General features: G+C 31.1%; 1 protein-coding gene and 1 long non-coding RNA gene across 5 annotated transcripts; both read right to left on the bottom strand.

Annotated features, from left to right (window-relative positions):
* Window positions 1-4,719: 4,719 nt before the first annotated feature.
* On the bottom strand, window positions 4,720-5,160 carry LOC126264232 (uncharacterized). Its single transcript, XR_007546994.1, has 2 exons — window positions 5,019-5,160; window positions 4,720-4,885 (listed from the first exon to the last, which is right to left on the bottom strand). It is a non-coding gene; the product is annotated as an uncharacterized LOC126264232 (long non-coding RNA).
* Window positions 5,161-5,309: 149 nt separating this feature from the next.
* LOC109595605 (E3 SUMO-protein ligase PIAS2) lies at window positions 5,310-12,451 on the bottom strand. 4 transcript variants are annotated; one of them, XM_020011001.2, is made up of 13 exons: window positions 12,140-12,451; window positions 11,857-12,023; window positions 10,895-10,966; window positions 10,657-10,836; window positions 9,072-9,246; window positions 8,768-8,965; window positions 8,410-8,610; window positions 8,115-8,355; window positions 7,801-8,035; window positions 7,578-7,747; window positions 7,311-7,514; window positions 6,476-6,605; window positions 5,310-6,330 (listed from the first exon to the last, which is right to left on the bottom strand). In XM_020011001.2, exons 1-13 carry the CDS (start codon window positions 12,164-12,166, stop codon window positions 6,147-6,149), a joined length of 2,184 nt encoding a protein of 727 aa, XP_019866560.1. In that variant the 5' UTR covers window positions 12,167-12,451; the 3' UTR covers window positions 5,310-6,146. The 4 variants fall into 4 exon arrangements, with proteins under 4 accessions (XP_019866560.1, XP_019866563.1, XP_019866564.1 ...); XM_020011003.2 differs by having other exon boundaries at window positions 6,147-6,330; window positions 6,471-6,605; XM_020011004.2 differs by lacking the exon at window positions 12,140-12,451 and having other exon boundaries at window positions 10,895-10,994; window positions 11,857-11,993.
* Between the last annotated feature and the right edge of the window lie 1,124 nt (window positions 12,452-13,575).

A 13,575-nucleotide genomic window follows, 5' to 3' on the forward strand; every position in this document is an offset into this window, starting at 1 on the left:
AAACTGAGTAGTTTTATTAATGAATATAGAACACAAAACAATATAGAATATCTTGTGATCTTGTTATCACTAAGAAATAAATTAATTATCATTATTATTTAATAGTCCCAGAACTTTTAACATTTCATTCCAAGGTTTAGTTAATCATGACACCTCACTTGACAATTAAAGTCCGAAAAATAGATGTATTTAGGTACAACTGAAATAATTATAAAAATATCTGATAATTAATAATTGCTTTGTTTATAAAAACAGAAATGTACTGCGTGTAAATGACAAAAAACATTTAATTAAAAAATGATGTATCGCCTTTGAACAATGCCCATTCTAATAATACAAATTGTTTGAAAGTACACTGGTATATTTTTTTTATGTCTCATTCATATCAGTATGAATTGGAAATATTCGCTTTGAAACATAAAAAGGCAGTACTTTGTCTATAACTAAAAATAGCACAACAATAAAAAGCTGTTGCTCTTTGCATAATGTGCGAATTGTGGTATATAATAGTGTTATTATTGAAGTGTTTGTAAGAATTATAAATTACAATACAGTGCATAAAGACAATAACAACAAAAATTTGACCCAATTGTCAACAATCATTCAGATTTTAATTTAGTAATACACTGTTATTCAGCAAAAATTTTATACTTTTTGCTTTATCACTTCATTGCATCTTCTTGGCATTAATTTTATCGGTTCATCAATATAAGCGGTTTCAATTGCAGAGATCGTTGATTTACAATAGTTAGTATCCGTTAACGTAATGCCACAAGTTCTTTATATGATTTAATTCAGGTGTTTGGGAGGTCCAACAAATAACAGTAATTTTTTATTATTTAACCACCTCTTAAGCATGTAAAGAGTATTAAGAAGCGATTGAAACACCTTAATAAAAATACATAGTAGGTTTGAAGAACATCGTTCAAAATGGAAAGATTCATTTTACTGATTATTCAACATTTTTAAAGTTTTTTTCTGGAAATCTCATAGACAATATTCCATCAGATTCCACTAAAAAATCTTTAGAGTGACAGATGGAATTATTCTCTGACGACAATGAAATTTTCGGTTAAAATTAAGGTAAACTTGCATTGATAGTGAAATTATTGACCGCCCTCGAGTTATTCCCTGCGTTTTAACTGGGATGGAGTGTTTAAGAAGAAAACAAGGAAATTTTACTTTCACTTGGTAAAGTAGATAAAGAAAGGTTTTCTTGAGAATATCGAAAGATTAGTATTGATAGTGGGCAAATTTTTTCTATGAGCTTTTAATACACATTAAACTTTATGCATCTAGAAGATATCACCTCAGATGTGACGTATTTTTGTAAAATTTTAAAGTCAATTAATTAACTATGAAATTTGCATTACTAGTTTTGTACTTTGATATGTAGAGACAATGCCTGTACGTTCCTTCAAATTTACAAGTCCCTTCGACAAAGCAATATAGCATACTGGCCGTCCCTATAAAAATTTTCCGTGCGATTAAACCAGCGGGAACATTTTCACGAGACACAAACCAAATGATACCGTGGCCTAGACGTTATCACCAAATAACGTAACGACGGAGCCCCGACGTTCGCAATGAATAATTCATACGCGGAGACGTACAAGACGACGCGGGATACTTTTTTCATAGCCGCATTTCGTCCTAGATGGCACGGTTTGGCAACGACGCTTCGCATGTGCACAAGGATGTTGCTCCTGGACCGCCGCCGCTCCGCGTACCCCGCAAATGTCCATCGGGACCCCGTCAAGGCCCGGATGGGTCGGTTACCACCTCGCCGACACGAGAGACGTTTCTTGTAACCGTGGAATCGTTGAAATTTGCAACGCATTAGCGGAAAATTCCGTGCATCTGGATTGATAGAGGCACAAGAAAATGCGCATTTCTTGGGTGGTACGGTGGTCCGCCTATGCTTCGTTTTACAATCGTCGTTCGTAATTATGTACTTAAACATGCGTCTACAAAAGTGTGTATATAATAGTAACTATTGTATAATTATTAAAAAATGACGAAAATTTAGCAAGACTTTAATACAATATTACAGAAAGTATATAGGTACTTTTTCCAAATAAGGTACCTCATTTTAATAGCTTCTTCTCAGTCTCAGTTATTCCCGTTAGAAGTACCATTTTATGTTTATTTTAAGCTACCAACAACATTCGTACATTGATTATATTTATGTACTTATAAGAATGTTGTCAGCAAGCTTATATGTGTATATGAATTATATGAATACATTCATAACATAATTAAAAAATTAAACCAAATATTATACTCATCTAATAAAAATATACATAAGCATATCGGAATTTGCTGGTTCAAATATATTAAGTTGGTTATTCTATACTACTAAAAACAACCTTTTTCAATTCGTACAAACATTTAAATTATCTTTAATACTGTGAGAAATATAAAATTCTCTACATTCCTCTTTTACCCATTGATCAATGCCATCCTATCGATATAAATTTTGGGGTTCAAGTATTGTATTACCTTTTTTGACTTATTTCAAAGAATGTTTTAGTAATTGCAAAATTAATATTTATTTAAATATTGTCCGGTCTCATCAACAAAATTTTGAGAAGATAAAGGAGCGAGGGCGTTTTGTATTATTAAATTTACGATGATCTGAGGTGCCAAAAAAGAAATATTGATATTGACATCGTAAATTAGTTTTTTTCAATCAACCATTTTTGATCACACTGTATAAACATGTACAAATACTTATACAAATACTGTTAGTGTAGTATTTAATGGAATATTGCATGTGGCGCCATCTATGGACGAATACACGAACTAATATAGATTTAATGATGTTATTATTTGTATTAAAGCAATACAAAAAATTAACTATGAATGGTGAAAAATATCAACTTGGAAATTTATATGATTTTTTTAAAATGTCCTCAAACACAAAAATGACACGGAATCTTTGGTTCTGATATTTTTAAGTATGTTCTTTTGGCAAATTTTAACGAAAAAATTACTCTACTTCGTATACAGGAAACGGTATGAACAGTTCTCTCAGTATTTGACAAAGAACAAAAAAAATGTAAAAATACACCATTCAATAAAATGTTTTACGTACAATTATTAAGTGCTGTATCATTTACTCAATTAGTTTTGATTTAATAATACTATTTGAGTGCATTGTCATGATCTTGACCCACATCAGTTAAATAATGGATATATTGCAGACAATTAATGGTAGTATCATTTTACTTAGTGGATCTGTATAATTTGAATATCGAATTCGAACTACCGTTGTATTGTTTTGTAACCCTTTAAAAGTAGCTGAGAATAACAAACTGACACTTTTCTTCTTCTTAATCATGAATAATCAAATTTACAAACCTGCATTGGGACGTGCAAGACAAATCATATCCTTTGATTTTTTTAACCAGTTTGTCACGATTTTGGATTTGTTTGGGATCGTTTTCATATTGAAATACATAATTTCTCCAATATATGGAAGCATATTGTTGTTTAATATATCCCTGTACATAAAAAGAACTGAAGCAACCCATATCATAATTAAATCGCCACCATGTTTCACTGTGGATGTAAGAAATTTTTTTATAGCTACCACTTGGTCAGTTTCTTTAATTTTTTTTAATATGGGAAACAATTCACTTATTTCGTCGTAAACTGTTAAACATCTCTTCTCTTTCTTCGTCTTGATTTTTTTCTTGCAGTTTCTTTGCGACTACTAGTAATATAATTAGCAAATACTGTAAGACCATAAAGTAAAAAGTTGTTATAATTTTATCTATTGAAAACCAAAAAATATACAATTTTCTTAAGAATAAAATTACATTAACCAGTTGGATAGTTGTTGTATACTGTAATATTTTTGATATTTTAATAAGTTCCAATAATTATGGTCACTAATGTACGTTAACAATTTGTGATTTAAATAATAAATTATAAAATTTATAATAATAAATTAATATTTATAAGTTTCCTTTTCATTTGTTTTGTAGTTGAAGTTGCTAATGCAAGTAATTCAGAAATTCCTAGTGGATTAATTAGAAAAGATATTTATTTTATAATTTTTGTTATGACTTATTTTAGAGTTTATAAAACATCTTCTAGTTGTCAGATACATAACAAATGTCATTCTTAGCACATTACTATCAGTACACTTAAAAATTGAATACTAATGAAGATATTCATTTTATTTTGTATAGGGATGCTTATATCAACATCCTGTGTAAAATTTGGGAGTACTAATAATGACTCCTTATAGGTTGGCCCTTAGTTAATGTGTATGCCAAAAATTAGTTTTCCAATATTAAAACTAGCTGGCTTTTCAGCAGCATTTTCAGTTAAATCAGTTATTCGAAAAAAATTAATAATTTTATATTAATTATTTATTTATTTTATTTAACTATTCAGTTTAGATATGGACATGGTATAGCCTTTTTATTTGCAATTATATATAGAATAATATATAAGTTGTTCCACTGAAAATAACAAAGTTGACGTCAGTTCAGGCGAAACCAGAAATTAAATTTTGTTCAAAATAAATTAAAAAAGTAGAGCAAGTTAAAATTTTTATTATAAGTTTAAATCGATACCTTTTTCCGTTATCCATAAATTTCTAATAATTGTGTATATTTCTCACTCTCTCTATATATATATAGAAATATATTTTTGCTCCTTCATAGTTTTATTTATTTATTATAGATTCATATCAAAAAGAAAGCATTTTACGAAAATATTTTCTTTATTCAACTATGTTGTAACACTAATAATAAATCTGTTAATAACATATACGATATCGAAAACACAAACCAATAACCATTTTTGGAGGTGATAGGGACACTCCAGACGCCACCAGTCACATGAGTCACATTTTAAAATATGTTTCAAGCTGAAGAATAAAACATTATTAATTTGTTTACAGAAATTTTACATTAATATCTCTTTTCTAAACTAACCAAAAAGTGCTATTTTAAATCTCATATATTTAATTACCGATTAATAAATATATACCATGATCTTACTTTTTTGATATAAGACACGGCATTGCCTGTGCAGTTGCAGTAGTGTCTCCAGCGTTTTCCGTCCTTTCGAAGATATCTGTATTAAGAAGATGATTAATTAATTGTAAAATATTTAACATTAATAATTACTGATCCCTGTTTAAAAATACTAAACAATTCATGGTAATTTTAAAACATTTAAGCGCAAATAATTCACTTACGTTTTTTGAAATTAAAATGTATTAAATAGTTTAAACAAACTGCCTTTTTTATATGGTTGCAAAGGGTAATTTGTTAATGAAAACACAAAGACATAACTAAATATATGTATTCTTAATATTAATTAATTAAATAATTACGATCCAAATACACTGAAATATTTTTGAACAGACATAATATATACATACAAATTTATTGGAAAACAAAACAATATATGGTAACGCACAATAAAGAAGTTTTTGGTGTACAGATCCATCTTCAGGAATGTAAAAAATAAATATATAATGAAACGTGATTAAAATAAAAATGGACTTAGCATACACAGTACGACTGTGAGACAATCACAGATTAGTCCTTCTCGAACGCACAATCTGATTATAAAATAGTACACAAAGACTTGTTGCACACTTATTTGTACTCAAATTGCCGCATGCTAATACTAAAAATCGCATACGCAATGTCTATAATAGCAAACAGTGTTTTGTCATGTCAAGTCTTCACAATATTGTACAAGGTGAGTCATTTTATAGCACTAATGCCGAATAGACAGTCATATCTCTGAGTTAAATATTCGCGGTTTATTAACGTAACACAATGCATATATTCTACCAGTTTTTAATTCTAAAAATATACCAAATTCATTGTAATCATTATATATCAAAACCTAAACACTATTTTTATATTTCATTCATAATTACCAATAGAAAGTATCACATATCAATTATCAGTTTTAACCACTATATAATACATATAAAATGACTACCCTGTAAAATGAATGATATAACTTTAAAAAGCACCCATAATTTCGCGGAAAAGTACTCATGATATGCAACCGTTCCACACGATCACTCACTGCAGCCTTCAAGTTGTTTATTTAACATGTTGAAACTGGCCGCACAATATTGTCACAGACAAAGTTAAACGTAACATTTAATATCCTGGATAATTGTTGATTACGTTGGCGGCCTCGTTGTTGTTACCCAGTTCCAAATAAGTTGGAGGTCCAGAATACATCGGAGGCATTGCCCCGCCACCGTTTGTGTTGGCCATCATACACGAAGATGGACCTGTTGGTGCCGTTAATGTGGCTTGTGCGTTGGATTGAGGAGGTGATCTAACAAAAATATCACATTTATACTGCTTAAATTTCTATCCTGTCTGTATGCTATTCAAATATCCAACAATCCAATAACAATTTTATGTGTATAATATTAATAAATAACATAAAATAATATTAAATAACAAAAATCTCACCATACCTAGGTGGAGAGGGACTATCCAGGTTGATCACATTCGGGCTAGCCGGATATCCAGAACTAGAAACCGACGAAGAGCACGGCGTTGTCGTCACACGGCTTTGGTTGCTAGTTGATGAAATACTGTTGGCATCTGTAAATACAACGGCTGTTTGAATTAGTTTATTTTTCATCGAGGAATGCTTCGCCCGGGATATCCAAGTTGGAATCAATTATAGTTTTTTTATAATTGTGTGTATCCAAAATGTTTATTTTTTATTGTGTCAATGAAAGCATGACATCCTCAAAGGTCTGAGACGATTGATAAGATTGATTACAGCCTTCGTCAACAGACAAATGGGTTTAGCAAGTGAAACCACATCGCGTCACATTAATTCAAAGTCAAGTCTGAGGATAAATAGCGCCCTCTATGAGGGATTCTCACACTATTTACATAAGCCTTCTTCGAAGATCGATTGGGAATCAGTCGGACACTTGCGCATTGAGATGCTTTCATAAGTGCGCATGCGTCAGACGGTTTCTGAGTTCCAATCGTTCCTCAAACAAGGCTTCATTCTTTCTTCTCACCCTCACAAGCGGCAACTGTGTTCAGCCGTTTCTAATAATTTATAATAATACTCAGTGTGTTGTTTTTTAAAATCAAAATACAGGGTGTGAGGTAATTGTAAATAAAAATTACTTCATTTTTATAAAATAGTATAATTTGATTGAACATGATGGACATACAAAAAATTATAATCATAATTCGTAATGCATTGGGCATTTGTTATTATATAACGTATTTAAAAAATTAACACGTGAATTGACAAAAATATAGTATTACACTAAACTAACTCACCAGAAAATTTGATAGTAGAATCTGGTTTAGGATTCGGGACGCGACGCTTCGCCAGCGGTTCGTCATCGTCCGAATCGGACAGCGTTAAGTCTACGACATCTTTTTTTGAATTCTTATCATCAACCAAAGATATGGTCTTATTGTCAGATGGTTCTTCTTTCTTTACTTTGTCGGTAGAAGAACTTGCATTGGTACTGACGATTTCTAAAACAAACAAAAGTAATATAAATATGAATAGTTTTGTGAGATAATAAAACTTTTACTTACCAACATCGTCCGTAATGATTTCGATAGAGTCATCTATTGCTTGAGCTTTGACAGTTTGTGCTACTGGTTTCTTCTCAATTTGTTGAGTACTCCAAGAACCATCCTTGTGAAGTTGAATTTCACTAGCATCACTGGGCAGGGTATTAGAACTCAAAACTTCCTGGAAATATCTACACGAAAAATATAAGAGAATTGTTTAAATTAAATCATTCGATCAACTTACCCGTCAATTACCAAATTATCATAAAGAGCAGGCTTGTCGCAAACAGGACACATCCATGTGGGTTTGCGTTCATTCATTTGTAGGAACAAAGAAGCATCGAAGCACTGCAAGTGAGAACATGTGATTGATCTGCAGGGCGTCGTCATGCGCATTTTGCCCAGAGGACACATAAGTGACACTTTTAAACTTGTAGTCGCAATCTCACAATCGCCGTCATCCGTTAATTTTTCTTTTACTATAAAAATAAATTACCAAAATTAGTTACCGAATAGTCGTTCAACAACTTGTATAAAGATATGTCAAAATAAACCTACTCAAAGCTCTTGTATGATCAGAATGCTTGACCCCTTTGTTTTTTAAGCGTTGCAGGAGATCTTGCGACGTAAGTTTATGGACTAGGCACACCGTGATGGCATATCCCCGACCGTAATCCGCCTGCCAGGAAACAGTAATAGTGTTGCCGACCGTCGGACTGAGCTTGACCATTTGGGTAATGTTCACAGGCTTCGGCGGTCTCTTTGGTTCCACGCCCGGTTTATTAGTGGGTATGGGGTTCTGCAAAATTATCCAATTATTTAAAAGTTACATTGAGTATGGATTCACACTTACAGGCAAAGGGCACAATTTATTGTTTACTTTGACCATCACATTAGGAGGGAAATAATCTTCTTGCTCGCAAGTCGTTTCTAGAAGACAGAACCTCATTTGAACTTGCTTGACGTAGTCGCACTTCACACCCGGTCGAATGTCTCTTGAACTCGCCACGTCGGTGGCCTGTTGTGGAGTGAGATGAAAGTAGAAGGATCCCTCCTGAAAAACTGTAACATTTTAAAAACCCGTAAAACACTTTTAGTATGATTTACTTTATTCCACACGTAAGTACATAAAAGAATATGCAAGATTAATTCTTTCCGCTGCTTAAAATTCAAGAAAACCAGACATCATTCATGTTTCCCTTCAAAATTACCTGCATACGCTGTGTAGTTGTGGGTACCAACGTGGACGGTTTGAGCAAATCGGCTAACACATCGAAGAACGGCAGTCTACGAAAGCGGACGTCCGGCTGAATAGGATAGCCAGTCGCAGCTTGGTTGGTGGCCTGACGAGTGGAGAATTGTGGGTAAGGCTGGTACATATTTGGCGGTTGGTACATTGGTGTGCGTTGCTGTCAACAAAATAAAACTTTTTAGTCAAATTGAGATGCTCAGATAAAAGATATAATGGAAAAGCTCTAGGGTTAATACATTAAATTGATTTTGATTGTTTAGTACCTGTAACTGCCTAGCGTCCACGTTGTACGGATGCACTGTTGCCGTCGAACGGGGACCGTTTCCCTGAGTCTGGGGCATTGGTTGAACTGCTGTGGAAACTTGCTGTTGGGTTTGCAAATCTTTATTACCCGATGAGGCGGTAGAAGCGGGGACACCGGTAAGTGCACCGCTTTGTCTAAAGAAATAGAAGAATAAACATTTAAGTAAAAGTTTTCCAAATTCAAATATAATGTTCTAAATTCTTTGCAGAACAATAAGTAACAGAGACAATAATGATAAATAGTTTAATTTAGAATATTCCAAAATCTAAAGATTAGACGGTACCTGCCAAAGATATTTAGAAGGTTCATTTATACTAAAATACATTACAAAATAATATATTAATTCCTTTGTGATTAAGAGGTGGATTTAATGTATATGTCTGCTAATGAACAATGACACACCCGGTGATGGTTTATTACGAAGGATGAGCCCGAGAATAGAGGACTGGCTGAGAATGGGACAAATGGTACATAGCAAAGAAGTAACTGAGAGTGTGATGCGGTGGTCAAATAAACTAGATGCTCCCCATTACACAAGCTTGTTGTGTCTTCGGAGTCCTGAGTGATAATTTCCAGGCAAACTTTTCAATTATAAACATTATCCAGAAATTTTACACAAACCTAATTGATCATTGTTACAATAATCAGTAAAACTTTAATGTTTGAAAATTATTACATTACTCATAACATTTAAAATGAAAACTAATTATATTTTAAATGTAGGTGTTTTACTCTGCAATCCATAATTATAAATGTTTATGATATTCTCAGTACCATCCTTCGTAAATAATGTTTCAAAAATATATTATCAATTACAGTTTTCAGCGGCAATTGAATTCACCAACATAATAAGCAGTCGTTAATCAAACTATTTTACCTAAACTCGCCCGATTCAGATTTCGCGACACAACTGAAATTAAAAATTAAACAAAAACTTACAAAAAAACTACATCAAGTTTTAATAATAAATATTAACTAAGTACAATGACTGACAAAAGTAACCCCGCCGTTCTGCAAATTCTTCTGTTATATATGATAGAAAGTTCAATCCTTGAACATTAACAAATATAACAATTTTATCACGTTCCTTATCAGTTTCTATATGAGTACAATTTTATTAGATTAAACTATTTTGAATAATGACCGCAAGTAGACATTAAAATACAGTGCTTTCAATTATCATTAGAATTCGAGAATTAAATCCATTTTACCAATTGATTATATTCTGCAAGATAATTCACATTACATTTAAGTTATTATATTTTAATCCAAGACCTTCATATCCATATTACATATGTAAATACATAAATCAATCTTGTATGAGAATAACAAGTGTCTGTAATCATATTTCTGTTAATTGAAGCATCATACATTTATATAAAAGTTTTTGAAAAGATAATTTTGTAATGCAAAAAAAATGTATCATGCCCTAAAGTGACCACAAACGGTTTCGAAATTTTTTCGACATTTAGGCTAATCCGAAACACCATCAAAGATTATTTGATTCAAATTAAAAATCACTTCCAGTTTACACCGACAATTACCTTGTGTGACGTAATAAAAGCGTCGGGACACTGGTCCTGGAGAGCACGCGTCTCGCTCTACCAGTGAAACAATCTGGTTCAAAATGTTTCGAACACACTTTCGTGTGGTCGAACAATTGGTCCTCCTTCAACCCGAAAGCCTTTAGCCATTTTTCACGAATTAACTTGTCGGTGGGAAAGCTAAAACGTATACGATATAAATTTTTTCGCGTGATAATTCTTTTCGCCAGGCACTTACACGTGCAGTGATACGCAGGGGTCACTCGTCTTGCATACATAACAATAGGAGACCATTTTTGGTTGTATCTCGCTAAGGACAATACAGAAAACATCAAAACCTAAAATCAACAGGAAAATGGGGACTTGGTCGAATCATTCCACTTGCGGTACATTTTAATACGTATTAAAAATTCACTTTAAGATCAATTTGTGGACAATGTAGGAACAGCATACAACAATACATAAGTAGATTCACAGGAAGTATAATTAATAATAGAAACTGATTAGATTTTAATTTTTTTAAATATTAATACACAGGAATGGTATTATAATGTCTTTGGTTAAGCACAAATACTATGGGAAATGAAGATATAAAAGTCAAAAGGTGTCATGTAACATATCATTTAATATATGTATAATAAATATTATTTAACAAAATTGTCTTTAAACCATTAAATTTATCAAGTTAGTCTGATGGAGATCTTTATGATAATATTTTAATCTCAAATATCAAATTACTTGTCACCTTCATCATTTTAATTGATTTTTATTTTCCAAAGGCTTGAGCCTTTAAAACACTATTTTACCTTTGTTACCTAAATTAATATCACTTACCCACACTCCACTTCTATATTTTTTATAGTATTGCACATGTTGAAAAAACTTGACAGCACTAATCATTAATTATCAAACATTATGTAAAAAAACGCCATTCTGATTTTATTAACTGTAGTTTGTACTTTTAATCTTACTTTTAAATTAAGTGTAACTTAATGCACACATTTTTGCAAAAATATATTTATTAATTTGTTTTATTTCCACATCTATTTAGTTATATACAACATTATAAATACCATCCTTTTTTCTGGTGATTTGAATATGAAAATTAATTATCTTCAGTTCAAATAAATAAATGTTATTAAGGTTTCAAAAACTGTTAACGTTAAAGTACCTGTAACGGAGTTTGAAGAAACCACTTACTGGATAGTTTTGTACAAGTCCCTAATCTTCTGATGAATGGGATGAGATCTCACTCGTAGGAGCTCAAGGGCCCTCTGTTGCAACTCGTTCTTTCTTCCTGACTTGTTTCTTCCAGCAAAACCCAATAGCATCTGCAACTCTGAGACTCTAAAGGTTACTAGCATATTCTGAAACATAGAAGACCCACAGATGAAACTGTTAGAATCCGGAAAGAGTTTAATGTTTTATTGAGATGCTAAGTGGTATATAACTGACTATTTAAAAGCGCCACAAGCAAACTTACCCGCAACTCATCAATATTTTCGGACATTTCCTAACGGGTTTCCAGCTCAAAATCAAATACTGATATATAACTTCAATCATTTAAACTAAATGAAGTATACGAAAAGCGTTCGTTCACTGTATTATTTCAGTAAAGGTAAACATGTCACATTTTAACGCACCATAAACAAGAAATCCATCTCCGATTTATAAAAACAATACCTAATCGCAATGTCTCTTAATTTGTTTTATTCATTTGGCTAGCTAAATTTCGAATATCACTGAACTAACTACACGATCTTATAGTCCGAATTTACGAAATTCTTTAACGCCTGTCTAGTATATTCTTTGACGCCTGTCATTTTACCAACTTCATGGTAGTCCCGTCAAATTCCCCTAAATTATTTATATACTAACTGTCATTTCTGATTTCGAATCAGGACGTTGTCTGTATAAAACTCAGAACCACAGGACACCTCAGAATACATCCACGGTACTCATATAGACAATAGCTTAATTAAGTGTAAAAATAGTATTTAAATCTGAAGTATCAATTTGATGTAGACAATGTAATCAATATAAAATCGGGATATTTAAAATACTAATTGTGGCGGTTTAGAACTACCGAAATCTCTAAAGTTAGTTAATTAGGAGTATCTCTTAAAACATAATAATTTTTCATTTCTGGCGGAAATAAAAAATCACTCATGCGCATGCGTCCGTGTTCAAATAAGCCCGTTATTTTAATGAATAAAGTTCACTTCAATAATTATTTTATTTACTATGTATATTTTATTAGCCTACACGTTTAATTAAAATTTCATTTTTTTAATAATGATAAGCATTTGACAAACAAGCTTAGATAATAATACTTTTTATAGCTATAATTTTAATTAATATTAATATAATAACAAATTTAGTTAGTACGCAATAAAAAATTTACTATATAATTTGAAATTGAACTAAGAGATTATAATACAGAAACATTTATTAAATTTTTTATAATAAATGTTTAATAAATAATATTGAAAGGAAGAAAATTTACACACAACTCTTTCATATATTTCACATTTAAAATAGACTGTTTTTACTTTTTTTAATCATTTAAATACGCATTCAAATGTATGTTTTATTAAAATTAGTTGCTTTATCGTTTAGTTTTAATTTAATTCCAATTAATATTAATGATAATTTAATAGCAAAGTGAAGTTGGAAAATTTAGCATTTATAGGAATTTAAATATTTAATAAATAATATATAAGAGAAAAAAATTGTAAATTTTCATTTCACATAGAAATTACTGTATTTTTATTTTTTATGATCATTTAAATATGTTTAAATTGTTTAATATTTTATTTATTAAAATAAATTAAATAAAATTTAATTACATTAATTAATTTAATTCTTTTTGTTTAGTATTATTAAATTAAATATAAATTGTGTTTTTAAATGGAATTA

Source organism: Aethina tumida, chromosome 1 (assembly GCF_024364675.1).
Source record: "Aethina tumida isolate Nest 87 chromosome 1, icAetTumi1.1, whole genome shotgun sequence".
Taxonomy (NCBI): domain Eukaryota; kingdom Metazoa; phylum Arthropoda; class Insecta; order Coleoptera; family Nitidulidae; genus Aethina; species Aethina tumida.